Source organism: Protobothrops mucrosquamatus, unplaced genomic scaffold (assembly GCF_001527695.2).
Source record: "Protobothrops mucrosquamatus isolate PMUCROS unplaced genomic scaffold, P.Mucros_1.0 scaffold363, whole genome shotgun sequence".
In the NCBI taxonomy this organism is placed as follows: Eukaryota; Metazoa; Chordata; class Lepidosauria; order Squamata; family Viperidae; genus Protobothrops; species Protobothrops mucrosquamatus.
In genome coordinates this window covers 667989-683334 of record NW_015386697.1, presented here as the reverse complement: position 1 = coordinate 683334, position 15346 = coordinate 667989, and the positions used below count along the sequence as shown (strand labels likewise).

At 35.9% G+C, this 15346-nt stretch overlaps 1 protein-coding gene across 1 annotated transcript in view; it reads right to left on the bottom strand.

Annotated features, from left to right (window-relative positions):
* Nucleotides 1-7138: 7138 nt before the first annotated feature.
* FGD4 (FYVE, RhoGEF and PH domain containing 4) overlaps nucleotides 7139-15346 on the bottom strand; it is a 47600-nt gene continuing 39392 nt past the window's right edge. The window contains exons 11-16 of the mRNA XM_015815674.1: nucleotides 14144-14174; nucleotides 13782-13877; nucleotides 12333-12458; nucleotides 11144-11284; nucleotides 8813-8953; nucleotides 7139-7591 (exon numbers count right to left, since the gene is read on the bottom strand). Of these exons, the coding sequence (XP_015671160.1) occupies nucleotides 7322-7591; nucleotides 8813-8953; nucleotides 11144-11284; nucleotides 12333-12458; nucleotides 13782-13877; nucleotides 14144-14174 (805 nt within the window). The 3' untranslated portion in view covers nucleotides 7139-7321. The remainder of the gene's footprint in view (nucleotides 7592-8812; nucleotides 8954-11143; nucleotides 11285-12332; nucleotides 12459-13781; nucleotides 13878-14143; nucleotides 14175-15346) is intronic.

Genomic DNA, 15346 nt, shown 5'->3' with positions numbered 1-15346 from the left:
ACTCTATTTTAATTTCATTTTAGACTGTATTTTACTCCAATTTCATTTTAAGTCGTATTTTACTCTAATTCCATTTTAAACTGTATTTTATCAAATTTCATTTTAAATTGCTTTTATCAAACTTTAGTAATAATTTGTTGCTGGAACTTTGCACTTTGATATGGCCCAAGGGCTAATCAATAAAGATTTATTATTATTAATTCTTTAATATTAGCATAAATCAAGACTTGTCCTAAAAGGAGTTATTCCAGAATGGGAAAAGGAATAGTGCATGCAATGTGGTAAACTACAAATCTATCAAAACTATAATTATTAAAATTTCTAACACAGTGCCACTAAGATCACAACTTTGTTTAAAGGTCAAGAAAAAGAAGTCAATAGTGCTAAAGCTATCGAAAAAAGCACTGCATTACAGACCATTTTATTTATTTACACCCAAGAATATGAACAACAGAAGTGCTACTTTTAAAAGTGATAATTACATTTGGTATCCCTGTGCTTAAATACCTTTTTTTTGTGACACAGAAGCTATTTTTCAGTGAGGCTGACTTAACCAAAGTGGCTTTCTCATTGATAGTCATTTACCTAATTTTGGCAAGATGATGTCCTGCATTTTTATCTTAACTTACGTCAAATCAATCTGACAGCCAGCTGTAGATTCACATTGAAATGAGAAAATTAATATATCTTGCAATTCATTTGTACTTGAGCAATAATAAACAGGTAGTAAAAACATTTCTATGAATGCAGGGAGCAAAATGTTTACATAATGCACTACAGAAACATGCTTCATCATACACCACATGCACATTCATCTTTTTTATAATTAGCTGTGATAATCTAAAATATTCCAGAAATGTTCCATTTAATCTTTATATTGTATTAGCTGGGAATAGGAAAAGCTGAAAGTAGAAATATTCAGAATTGTTGGTAACCTACTACATTCTACTATGGGATCCATTCACTGAAATAAATTCATATTGGGCTTTCTTCCTTTCATTATGCAACAAGAATTATTTATTAAACATTAGAGTAGTTGACATAAAAGCAGTCAGGAATTCATGCTAAATTCTGCAATTGGCCTATGCAAAAATAAGTTTTCTTGCTAAATAATTAGCAAACTGGGAGCCAGACTCGGCTATTAATGTCACTCCAGGGAACAAGATCTCTTCCCTTCTTCACTAGCCTTGTTGAGCAGTGTTACAGACATTAACTATAATTATTTCTAATCCTTCTTCCAGCATCCAGACCTGCCATTAAGATAGATATCAGTTCCTGGGTTAAGAGGAATTTCTGCTAGGTCTTCAATTGCAATTCGCAGCATGTCAATGAAATGCTTAACAACTGAAAGTGAAGGGACATTAAAAATATCCCTTTCAGCTGTTGATTAAGGTGCACAGTGAATTATAATGATTACCCATTTAAATACCAGGCATATCAGAATTTACATCATTAAATAAAAATGAAAGATTTGGGAATTTCACAGAAAGAGCACCAACTCAAATCTGCAAAAGCACCCAAACCAAGTTCACAGAAACTTTACAGGCAATTAATACGAACTGAAACTTTTTACCATCCTATTTAAAAAGAGCTTTAATCTGGAAAAGACTGTAAAGAAGGAAGTTATATGTGTGCTTTTAAGCCAGGATAGTTTAACTATTGAATTTCAGAGAAAATTGTTTTTTCTGTTAACACACGCTTTAATTTAAAAACAGGATATTCTGACTATTATATTACTTAAAGCCAAGGAAAAATCACAGGGGTTTATCGGTCCCAAAAAGATAACCCTTAGCTCAGGGGCCTCCAAACTCAGTAACGTTAAAGACTTGTGGACTTCAACTCCACAAGTCTTAAGGTTGCCAAGTTTGGAGACCCCTGCCTTAGCTTATACACATACAGACCCACCCCTGCATTCATAAGTCCTGCTGCAAGCTTACTATGAACTGAAGAAACCAAACACAGATTCCATCTGAAGAAATAGCAACTTATTCAGGAACAAAATACGTCCAACAAAAATAAATACAAAATCCAATTGTCCCCAGGGATACAATATCTTTAAATCTACTTAGGGTAAAATAATTCTTATCCTGTGGGATTGTTGAGAAAAAAAGCACAGGATTATCATCATTTTCTAAATGCTTACCTACATATGTACATTATTTTCAGGGAAAGCAATACTACGCAGAATGAAATAGAAATGGAGAAATTTAACTTAGCAGATAAGAAAAAGGAAGGGATTGTACAATTAGTTTGTAATATCAATATCAATATTATCTCTCTTCATATCTTTCCAAATACTTCCGATGGAAAAACACAATTTAAAAGATTTTGGAGTCAGATTAAACTACAAAAATTAGATTATAGGTTTATCTCATCTTCATTTCAAATCACCATTAGTTGTGCTTTACATTAGAATCTAACAACTTCAATCACATTGTAATAACATTCAAGTACTATAACATCTCATTGATTTACTGTATTTCGAACTTTTTTCTATGAGAGTGTGCTTAGGAGGCTCAACATCCTGAAAGTGCTCTCTATTAGGGCAATGCACACTTTGAAAATTATTTTGAAGAAATGCACTATTTCTTAGCTTTTGATTAAAGTAGACTGACTTTACAGCATTCACCCTGAACTTTAAAAAAAGGTGGTGCTCCTTTAAGGAATCCTCTCCTTAAGGCATGGGTGTCAAACTCGCCACATCATGTGACGTGTTGTTATGTATCACAACTTTTTTTGCATTGCCGGAGCTGGGGTGGGCACGGCCTCTGTATGATGCAACCAGCCCATGGGCCGGCAGTTTGACACACCTGCCTTAAGGTGTACCTCAACTTTAGAAACTTGAAGTTACGTGGACTTCAACTCCCAGAATTCCCTAGCCAGCATGGTTAAGGCTAAGGAGACACTTAAAGCAGCAGCACATCTTTTTCAAGCTCATGAGAAGCTTGAAAAAAGTTGGGGTATTTTTTTAGTAGTATTAAGACATCACTGTCCCATCTGAGTTCTGAAGCACTTCTTCTACATCATTTTTGAAGCCTACACAGTCTTTACTCTCTCCTAAGTGCTAATCATGTGCTTTTTATTATTAATCTATGAGGGGGAGGTTAAAGGAAATCTCTCCCTTATCCACTCCTCAAGGGTTCAAATGGAGCCCATATGAGGTAGTATGCTGCATAACTGAGATCAATGTGAATTCTAAAAGATTATTTATCTTAATATAATATAAGAAAGCCTGCTTTCAAACATGATTCCCAAAAGGCAGGATACACTATTTCCTGAACGATAACTAGAAGCCCAAAGTTCACCCTCCAGGTTGATTTTCTGAGATAAGTACATATAGAATGAAGTTGCTACATGCAAATAACAGATTGAGTTCAAACAATGAGAGCCACTAGCTTTGTAATTGAGATCTTTTTAACGTTTGCACTTAACTCATGTTAGAATTGCTTTGCGTTTTACACATTTTCTATCAAGAAAATATTTCAAAGCAAGAAGGAATACATAGCTAGATTGCAAAGGGTTGCCGATGATTAACTCTTTATTTTACAACAAAGAGTATTTATATACGTAAGTGAACATTTTGCTCTGTATAAAACCCATTGTCAAATAACTGTAAATGTTAAGTCATATATTAAAAAAACTTTCTTTGCAGAAGAAAAGCATATTGGAGTCAACATGTCCCAAAGGTGCTTTTCAAAAGACAACTGGACTTTCTTGGTTTTTCTGTGAAAATGTTTCATTTCTCATCCATTCTCCAGAACTGAAGATGCTTCTTGGATGAGAAGCAAGACGTTTTCAAGGAAAAACCAAGAAAATCCAGTTACCTTTGGGGCAACCATGACCTGGATGATTGAGAATCCCCATAGACACTGGGTCAACATATTATCTGTTGGGAAATCAATTTTATCTTAATAAGCAACATTAATATTGATGAATATTCTTTAGAAGATGTGAAGTTCTGAATGTCCTTGCACATTTGAATTAATGAGAGGTAGACAATTCCATTCAGAGGCAACAGGAAAATTACGATGAACTCAAAATTTTGGACAATCCCCAAAAGCTCAGAAGTTGTGAGAGTTGAAATGTAATTTTCTTTCTGTCATTTGCTTAAGGTTTGATTTAAACCATGCAAACTAGAAACTGAATATAAACCACTAGCTTCACTAAAAAACTAACTTTTATGTGATTGTCCCAGACCTGCAAAATCTCTCAGCTCTGGTATTGGGCATATGGTAAAACCAAGGATCATCAAATCCTATACTAGTCTCCTTTTAATTCTTTATCAGTAAATTTAATTTTAACAAACAGTGAAATAGTTTAATTATATACCACACGTAGAAAGATAGGCCCTGACAGTGGGAGAATCCTGTGATACGTGTTTTAATTCTACATTTAATTTTACCTTTAATCTACCGTACATTAAAGGAAACCCTGTTTTTATTTATTAGAGCAAGCGTCTTATTAGAGCAAATCCTATCTACAAGGATACAACGTGACCCTAAGGAGACATTTTTGGACTACTTTTAGGGAGAGGGAGTAAGCATTTGGCTGACCTTGTCTGGCCTTAGAAGCTAAGAGTACTTGGAAACCCCCCCAAGGAATAAACAGAAGCTATAAATTAGCCTCAAGAAAAATTGAAAAATGGCAATTTACAGACATGATCATCTACAGTTTTGATAGCAACAGTTTAAGATCACCACAAGTTGTGTTTGACTCAAATTAGATTTAAGTTAAAGGATAAAGAGAATAGTTTAAAGTTTGTATCCACTTTGTGCCTTTTGTTTTTCCAAAAATGTATGTGGGAGAAAGGAACAGCATTGCTACCAATCAGCATCTCGGCCACCAGATTTCAAAATTTGACTGGTTGTAATCTGAAGATGCTGGAGAAGATGCTGAATGGCTTTCCACACCTATGTTATAGCTATTATGGTACCTTACACACTAAATGCTTAGCAAAAGGGATCGTACAATTAAATGGAATGTAGAAACACATCTTCATATAAAAATTTTGATCGTAATTTTCCTATGTAATATTACTTATTTAAAAATGTAGAAAATTTCAACTAATTATGTCTTTTTCCAGCTAGACAGTGGATGTTTAACCTGTAGTTTTAACTCCCCACAGTAATGGCTTATGATTGTTGCATGCATACCACTCTGGCAATGAAAGATAAATGTTCTGAACAATTAGTAACATATAATAATAACATTATTATATATTAGCTTAATTATTAGTTCAATATTGCAAAGCTTAATCAGCAGTACAATTCTATGCATCTTTACTTAGAAAGTAATTCCAACTGAATTAAATAAAGCTAACTCCCAAACAAAAAGTATAAGATACAGCATAAGATGTGAGAGTCAGTTTGGTCTACTGAATATAAGGCACAAGGCTAGAAACCAGAAAACTGTGAGTTCTAGTCCCGCCTTAGCCATGAAAGCTGGCTGGGTGACTTTGGGCCATTTACTCTCTTTCAACTCAAAATATCAGGCTCAGGAGACAAGCTGGTTAGTCAATTCTTGTCTCAACCAGTCGATCAACATTCAGTTGATCTGAAAAAAGCACACTTACAGGAAACTGCAAAAAGAAATGGGAAATTCCAGCATAAGATTGTACTTCTTTAAGAAAGTTTTTAAAGGAAAGTATAAACACACATTTCCCAGTTTTACAGAAATGTATACTTTTTGCACGACTTTAAAATCATGTTCTGTTATGCTACAAAATGCATGACCATGCATAGTAAGTGTGGTGGATATTAATCAATCTGCTTCCCATTTTCATGGTTTTGGGACACATAGGCAGTGACATTAACTGCGGCAACATGTGTATGGTTTGATGAGGAGTTATAAGTGGTCAGTTCAAATATCTTATCACATAATATGTTGTTAATTATGCTAGAACCCATGCCACTGATGCAGGTATAAAACATAAAGATGTATATTCAGCAATTCTTCAATGCACTAGTCTTTGAATGAAGACTAATGGTTTAATTATGATTTGTTAATTTAAAATGTCAAGTGAGACCCTTTGTTGCACAAAGCATGATTTGACTGAATCTTTGCTGGTCAGCTGCAAACAAATTTCTCCATTTGGGCATCATGCTAAGACTGTAACTGTTAAGATATGGTTAGTTTTAATCATAGTTTATTGAGTAAATAACCCTGTTCATACATAATCTTAAGCCATAAATCAGGGTTTACAATTGGCTTTACACATCACGTAAGCCAAACAAACTACTTTATGGCATAGTGTAATGTATGAATTCAACATATATTTAATTTTCTTTAATCATGATTTGGTGCAAAGTCTGAACTGATTCATAATATTTAGATCTCTGTATTAAATCCTAATATAAAGGGAAAAGAGATATCACAAGACATTGTTTAAGATTAAGCTGATAATTACTAAAGCATTTATAATTTTAGAAATGTAGGACCACTTTCCAAAGGTAACAGAACTGAGAAGTTATGCTTTTCAAACCACGGCTAGAATCTATACATCCAGTACATGCCTTTACTACTTTTTCCAGTTCTGCATTAATGTATAAAAATACCAATATTATTCTATATAAACAAGCCACCAATTGTCTCTTAAATGTAGAATTTTTTGCTTAAATTCTAGAGGATGCATGCTTCATTTTTAAAAATCATAGGCAAGCATAAATTTAGTATCATGAAGATAAATCAAAATCGATTATGGTACATTTTCCTGTAAAAACATACCCTGCAAACAGTATATAATGTTCTTATTGTTCAATAAAAAAGTTTTAACAGGAAAGAATTAACTTTTTAAATAGATCATTTGAAATGTTTAGATACTCTGAATATTGTTTGGTTCACAAACAAAAATGTATAGTTTTTATATACACATCAGTGTAAATAGTGCGAGAATTTAAATGCAGAAAGCTAATCTAACTTTAAATTTCACTACACATCTATTTGGCAATGTGGAGGTATATCTAAAAACACACATGTATGATTCATAGAAAATTACCAAGAGATCAACTTCATTATGAAAAAGCTGTATCATCCCCAACAGTATTATGTTGTATGATAACAATCTTGGAAATAACAGCATTAGGTTAATATTGATGACTTTTTGGCTAAGACATTAATTGAATAAAAAGAAAATGTGGAATGCTTCTGTACATTAATTTTATTGACATAACATAAACATAAGGACAATTTGTCTAAAACGATATGGACTTTTTTGTTCTTTTTCAACATAAAGTGCTAAGAACCATGGCAGAAAGGCTGGCGTATTTTCAAATTTGTTTTAGGAAGTAGTGTCAACCCCAATATGAATGGGAGAAATACAGCTTTACAGACCATTGGTGGATTCCAGTTTTGCAGTGCTTTCATGCTGATCCTCCAAACTGATTTGTGAATCATTGCAGCAATCTGGTGTTTCACCTTTAACAGCCATATAGATGATTTTCAACCACTTCTGTTTCAGCTCTTCATTATCTGCTGCAAAACTGTGCACAGACTTAGACTGAGTCAATTTGAAACTGTGAGGGAGGTCAGCACTTCTTGGGGTGTCATCTACTGTGTAGCCCAAAAGTGGAATAGTAGCCAAGGCTTTGACATCCTATGTAAACAGAAATGAAGTCACTTTAAAAAGGCAACATTTGATAGGAGTCACCAAAAAGAAGCTTCTTAATTTATTATAGAGCAGAGGTCCCCAGCCTTTTGGGCACCAGGGACCGGTTCCGTGAAGAGAGGTTTTTGCAGGGATCAGAGGGTGTGTGGTTTTGTGTGCTGCCTACATCCTGCGGATGGGGCTTTCCTTGTTTGTGCGGACCAGTTGCTGGCATGCCGTGGCCCGGTACTGGTCCACGGACCGGGGGTTGGGGACCCCTGTTATAGAGGTTGTGCTACAGAGGATATTAGATTTCCAACAGGAGAAAACCAGTGACAGGGGAACAAAAAGTTCTCATTCCTAATAAGATTAAACTTTATAGATAAAACGTGCAACCACAGGAAGAAGAAAAATGCAAAACTGGAGAAAACCACCTCCTAGGTCATCAGGGGATCAGATCTCTTTCCTCCCTGCCCTTTCATCACCTATGGCTACCACACTGAAGTGCAAAAATCCAGATGACCACAAGTTAGCAGCTAAGAAGTCCTAAAAAAATCTAAAAAAAAATCTACTGTTGCCATTAGATGCTCCCCAGATTTATAAAACCCAGACCTGTTACAGGTAGTCCTTGACTTACAACCACAATTCAGCCCAAAATTCTGTTGCTAAGTGAGACAGTTGTTAAGTGAGCCTTGACCCCATTTTATGACCTTTCTTGCCACACATAAGTGAATCAATGCAGTCGTTGAATTAGTAACACGGTTGTTAAGTGAATTTGGCTTCCCCATTGTCTTTCCTTGTCAGAAGGTTGCAAAAGAGGATCACATGACCCCAGGACACTGCAACCGTCATAAATATGAATCAAATTTTGATCACACAACCAAGGGGATGCTGAAATGGTTGTAAGTGTGGAATATGGTCATAAGTCACTTTTTTCAGTGCTGTTGTAAATTTGAACGGTCACTAAACAAATAGCTGTAAGTCGAGAACTACTTGTATCACATATCACCTTCTGTTAACAGAAGATGAGGAGAGATACACTGTTGTCATAGCCAATTCTGATTGTTATTGTGTAAACTCTTCTTTTACATACAGTGGGGGAATTCAGAAAGAGTAGGAATTACAGTTGCAGAATTGTAAATGCAAGATACAGTAAGCATGATATCATGTTCCCTAAGGAGAGGAAGGAGCTTTGCTATGGTCTGGCTTCCATTCCTTTTACATACATACCTGTGGAGCGCCATACATATATAAAACAAGGGCTTCATGTTTAGGTATCACACACCAAGCCTTTTGCCATGTTTTCGATTTTTCCAAGTACTGTAGAAAACTACATATCACACTATTCCCTGACACTTCTGCTGATTCAATCTGTAGAGATAAAAGGGAAGGTGGTTAAAGAATTATAAAAAGATCACAATAATTGTTCATAATTCATCAGACAATAATTGGTAAGGAATAAAATCATAGCAAATTCTTCTTCTTCTTCTTGTGCCATATCCATTATCGGACGTTGGCGATCATGTTGGCGATCCTGTTTTTATCAGCAGCCGCACGAAAAAGTGCTGCTGAGTTTTGTCCAAACCAATCCCTTAGATTTTGAAGCCACTATGTTCTTCTTCTGCCTGGACCTCGTTTGCCTTCAATCTTTCCCTGGAGAATTAAATGGAGTATGCCATAGCAAATAAAGTCACAAAAATGACTTAAGCCCAGCTGGTGGCTTGGTATTTCACTATTTATCAAAGAAACGTGACATGGAAGCAATGTAATCTTGTGGCAATAGAATGAAAATGGAAGAATCGCTGACCTTTTACAAAATATTTAATTATCAATCAATTCCAGGGAGCATTTTCTTCATTTAACTCAAAGTGCCTTTTAGAAGAAATCAAAAAAGAAACTCATAAAGTAGCTTATAACAAAAGGCTTTGTCTTCCTTCTGGCTTCTTCTGAAGTCCTTCTTGAAAGTAGCATTGCCAAGTTTTTCACAAAGTAAAAAACTATGGTTGAGTATGTTTGCCTCTAAACAGCAGTTGGTGTGGGTTTGTTGCGCCAAAATAATGTATGTAATAAAGAAGCAATAATGGGCTTTTAAAAATAGCTAATAGAACCAGCAGCACTGGAAACTTCCACTGAATTGCAACTTATAAGCTTATTTGCAGTTTTGGAAGGATGGATTTGTTTTAGTAAAGTCTGCCCATCGCGGCTAAATTTTGTCACTTTTCCTTTTCCCTTTTCTCTTCTCTACCTTTAGCAGTCAAAACTGTGTCCAATGGAAATCCAAGAAACACTATCATTTTCAAAATGTGAAGACTCATGGTTGAGGTGAAAACTTTGTATCTCTGCATACAGTGCTAAACTACAGTTTGCAACTCAGCACAGCCAGTATGACCAACCAAATTAGCTAGGCTGATTTCATGGATGTCATCAGAGGCAGCATATTTTAAAATGGTTTTTTGGCACCCAATGGATGAGTCACATGCAATTTTCTGCATGCAAACATAAATTTAGCCTTTGGCTAGTTAGTTCTCATGAATGGCTTCCTGACTGCATGCAATTTTAAGTAATTATGAGAATTATCAATGCCATTTTAACAGAATAACAGAGTTGGAAGGGACCTTGGAGGTCTTCTAGTCCAACTCTCTGCTCAAGCAGGAGACCCTATACCAGTGATGGCGAACCTTTTAGAGACCAAGTGCCCAAACTGAAACCCAAAACCCACTTATGTATCGTCGGGTGCCGGGTGGGTGTGGCCAATTGGACAGGCGTGGCCCATTGGGTAGGCGTGGCTGCCGTGGTAACGGCAGACTGGGTGGAACTAAAAAATTCAATCAATCAATTCCAACTTTGCGAGATTTTTTTTCCCACAAGAATTTGAAATTGATTGATTGAATCCTTTTTTTTTTTTGCATATGGCGGCGGAGGCCTAAAGCAAAAAGGTTTTATAAAACCCAGCTGAACGCCTAGGACTGGGGCAATGGCGCGCGCGCCCACAGAGAGGGCTCTGCGTGCCATAGGTTCGCCACCACGGCCCTATACCATTTCAGACATGTGGCTGTCCAATCTCTTCTTAAAAGCCTCTTTTGAAGGCAAGCTGTCCCACTGGTTAATTGTTCTCACTGTCAGGAAATTTCTCCTTAATTCTAGGTTGCTTCTCTGCTTGATTAGTTTCCATCCATTGTTTCCTGTCCTGCCTTAAAGTGCTTTGGAAAATAGACTGACCCCATCTTTGTGGCAGCCCCTCAAATATTGGAACACTGCTGTCATGTCAACCCTAGTTCTTCTTTTCACTAGGCTAGACATACCCAATTCTTGCAACTGTTCTTCATATGTTTCATCCTCCAACCCCCTTTTTCTGTGCTCTTTTCAGAGTCTCTGCATCTTTTTTATAATATGGTGATCAAAACTGGATGCAGTAAGTGTGGTCTTATTACTTTTAAGTTAATAAAACATTTTATTAAAACATTTTAAGTTCATAAAATGGGGGCAGGCAACAAAGATACAAAGCAATGTAAATAAGTATTAAACAAAACCCAACATACTTTCATTCTTTAAATTTCATACCTCCAAGATTCCTCTTTTTTTCTTTTCTTCACTATCAGTGCACCCTGTTATAATGTGGTAGCAATCTTTACAGACTTTGTTCAGTTTATTGCCATCATACTCAAGATGAGCTTTATAATCAGAACATTTCCAGCAAACCACCTTAAGAAAAAGAAAAACTGAGTTACTTTGGAACATTAGTTTGCTTCCAAACATTAGCTCCAAACACCATTTGCCACGGTGAGATTTTTACTAAAGGATTAATTTATTAATTTATTGTACAATGATAGCAACCAAACATGAACTCCATCCAGTGTTCTAAAACAGAACTGTTCAGGCATTTAGCACCACCTCTCAAAGACAAACATAATCAAAGAGCTGCAAAAGAAGACAAGGATAATATTGACCTTAACTTTCAGTTGAGAAAAAGCTGTAAATTAACCAGCTCTCCGTATCATGAACATCAGTATCATGGTTAATTCAGGAATCAAAAGTTTGTTTCTGTGTTCCCCAAAGTATCACTAGACTTGGGCAGTCAATACATGTACCGGTAAATGTGATGTACAAAAATATGAATGTATAATTTAACATCTATGAATTATCCAATTAAAAAAAAATCACAGAAATAAAATTCTTCCAACTAGAGATTAAAATTGGTACTCTGAAAAAGAAAATTTCCAAAGATAACTTGAAACCAGCTGAAGATGATCAGTTGGAGGATCAAACAGCTTATGACAGTTCAGAATAGAGATCAGACGGAGGACACCAGCAAGGAAGTAAAATGAAATCAGTTGTGGTTATTTTAACTATCAAGTTAATAAAACATTTTATTAAAATACTTTAAGTCAGGGATCTTCAGACTTGGCCCTTTTATGACTTGTGGACTTCAACTCCCAGAATTCCTCAGCCAGGCACGCTGGCTGAGGAATTCTGGGAGTTGAAGTCCACAAGTCATAAAAGGGCCAAGTTTGAAGACCCCTGCTTTAAGTTAATAAAATGTCAAAAGGAACCATTTACAGAAAATTTTCCTGCATTGGCCATAAGAGGGCGCAGATTTGGTTCACAAGTGGTTCACAGATTCTGACTTCCTGCCACAGCAAGTGTCAGCTGAAACAAAACAGCATTTAAAAGCAATCACCAGATGGAGTTTCTGAACAAGTTTTTGGCAGCTTCAGCAACTGTTAACCAGCAGATGTGGCTTTGTGCTTACATGCCCACAAGCTCGGCAATGATGTCTCCTCCTTGTTAGTGCATTAAATGGCTCTTTGCATTTCATACACATAGTCACTTCATTGTCTCGGATCCATCTTGGGGCTCTCTTCCCGAGCTCAGCAGTCTCAGAGGAGGGGAAAAAAATAAATTGTGGAACATTACTAGAAGAAAAGGTAATTAACTTTCTGTCTGAAAATCCAGTGGAATGACAGGCTAATCTTAAAAGTAAATAACAGGTGTGGATGCTACCATAAACAACAGCTGCATATTTAGGATTGAAAGATATTCAAGATTAGTTTGATGCTTTGCATTTTCCCTTGACAGCAGTAACCAAATCCAGTGATGTAGGAAAAGGCAGGGAATGCCAAAGATTAAAATAGCCATAGATAAATAAGTTCTAATAGCAATTGTGGGAAAAGAAAAGAGAAATAGATACTTGGATCCTAACTTTCATGGCAGCTGGGCTTCAATCCCATAACTACAGTAGACCTTAAACCAGGAAAAGATGTTCAAATGAGCACAGCACTCTTTATATGTGCAAAAAGAGGGATGAAGAGAATTTCTGTAGAGATCAGAACAAATGGATTAACCAAAAAGACAGCTATGTTGTACGATAATTAGAAATGGAATCTAAATTTAAATGTTAGTTATGTTTTGTTTGTTGACTGAATAAAGAATAAACTGTGATTATCACAGTATGTATCTCTCTTGCATTTTTTTATGTCTCCCTCTGGAACTCTTTCATTGTTTTCTAAAGAAATGCTTCTTTTCCAAATATTATGTACAATCCATTGATTTAGGTTTTTTTTTTAAAATAATGTGCAATAGAAAAAGGAGTGAGAAATGTTGAGCAGGAAGTCACACAGAGTTTTTAAAAGACAAAACAAAACTCTTATAACTCTTATCATGAATGAACAGTAATTGGAATGAAAGATTTATAACATATTTGTGGCTGTTTACAGAAGACTGTCGCACCATATATGCTTGTCTGTTCTCACAGTCTTGACTTTTACATCATAGAATAATTTGGTAGATACAATAAATCTTCAAGTGAGTCTGAAGTTGGTGCGGCCTCATAAATTGAAATGATATATAAATATCTTTGCCATGTAGATGACAGATACCACTTTGCCATGCTGAATTTGACTCACACTATTATCTTTTCTCTCTTCTATTATTCCTGCTTCCATCCACACCCTTCTTCTCTTTCTTTTGGCAAATCAGACCATCTCCTGAACAGACATCTCTGTACAGGTCTATCCATATCGATACATTACAATACAGTGAATAAAAATAGGCCCATATGAGCGTTTACGTGACTTGAAAGGTCATTCTAATGGCAAACTAATCTGTTTCATGACTTATTTTCATTTTTTTCTGACATGGACTTTTGAATTAATATGAGCAGACAGGAGTATACACAATCCAAAAGTTACACTCAACTTACAGAAACTTCAATAGGCATGTCATCATATTCTTTTGCAATTGCATTTCTGAATGTTTCATTTCTTTGCTGAAAAGCATCTATAGTACTCTGAAGAGTCTGGAATCAATGAAATGGAGAAAGAATATCAAATTTAACATAACAGAAGAGTAAACGATTAAATGTCAGACCAAAATGAATACTTGAGATAGATATATGCTTGATTCCAGTAACTAACTTTTTAACTCAGCAAACATTTGATGTTTAATTTCAAAAGAATCATGACAACAGCAGCAGAGGAATAGCCATATTACCTAGTTGCATATAAAGCGTCAATCTTAGCACATTTATTGCAGATTTGGATATAACAAGTCAGGTGTATTTACCTTTATCCATTCTTCTTTGTCTTGTTCAGAGCTAAAGAACACAGTTGGAGATAATGGTTAAAAGCATGTTCAGAAATTGTTAATAAGCTAAAGCCATTTTACATGGCAAGGCATACACATGCTGAAGCATATAAAAAGGTACCTATCGAAAACATCAAAAATATCTAATTGCAAGAAAAAAGAGAACTGGAATCCTGGATTCAAAAACTGATGCCTTTCAACTGTGCATAATTAAACCTTTGCTGAAGTATGACATCTGAAATGAGCTCAGAATGATATTTCACATGTATGTATACCAGAATAATGTCTCTAATGCAGTGTCCCCCAACCTTTTGTGAACTAGGGACCAGTTCTGTGGAGAGAGGTTTTTCCATGGACCAGAGAGGGTGTGGTTTCACGTGTTCCCGGCATCCCGTAGATGGGTCTTCACTTGTTTGCATGGCCCGGGTTCTGGCACACCAGGGACCATTACCGATCCATGGACTGGGGATTGGCGACCCCTGCTCTAATACACTCTGCATGTGTGAATGCAAATTCCATTTAGACTTAGCAAATTGTTCTGGTCAATTCAAGGCTGGATTTCTCCCATCTCTGATCTTTCCTTCCACTTTCCAGAAATAAAGTCATTTAAAGCTGTAGCTATTGATCTGAATTGTACTGAGAAGTGAACTTTGTCACTACATATATAAAATTTTCCTGCCAAATTGAACTCTACAACTAAACCTAATCTCATGAATTTGTACACTGCCTAGTGTGCATTGTTCACATTACTTCTAAAAGCAGATTTGGAAGAGAAGTTCCATAGTTCTCATCAGCAGGTCATTTGCATAAAAGCCACTTAGCAGTTTCTTTTCCATTCCTGTCCCCTCTCTAAGCATAGGCAAGCTTGGGCTCAAGCGATTGCTTTCATATTATCTAAATCTTCTGTAGTGATACATTAACAGTTTCACTACAGGTGACTTAATATAATATAGTACTGCCTGAAAATTAGTGCTCGGATGCTTTCAGTTTGCAGAAATAAAGGATTTTTTGCTAGGGCTGTGCAGATTTGAAAGCAAAAAGATGTTCGGAATGTGCAAGGATCCAAACAGAGCAATAGTTGCACATGATCGCTGCTTTAAAGAGTTGCACCCAGATTGCACCCTGCTACTTCCAAATAATGGTTTTGCCTTCAAATAAGCATACAATCAAAGGGATACCCTA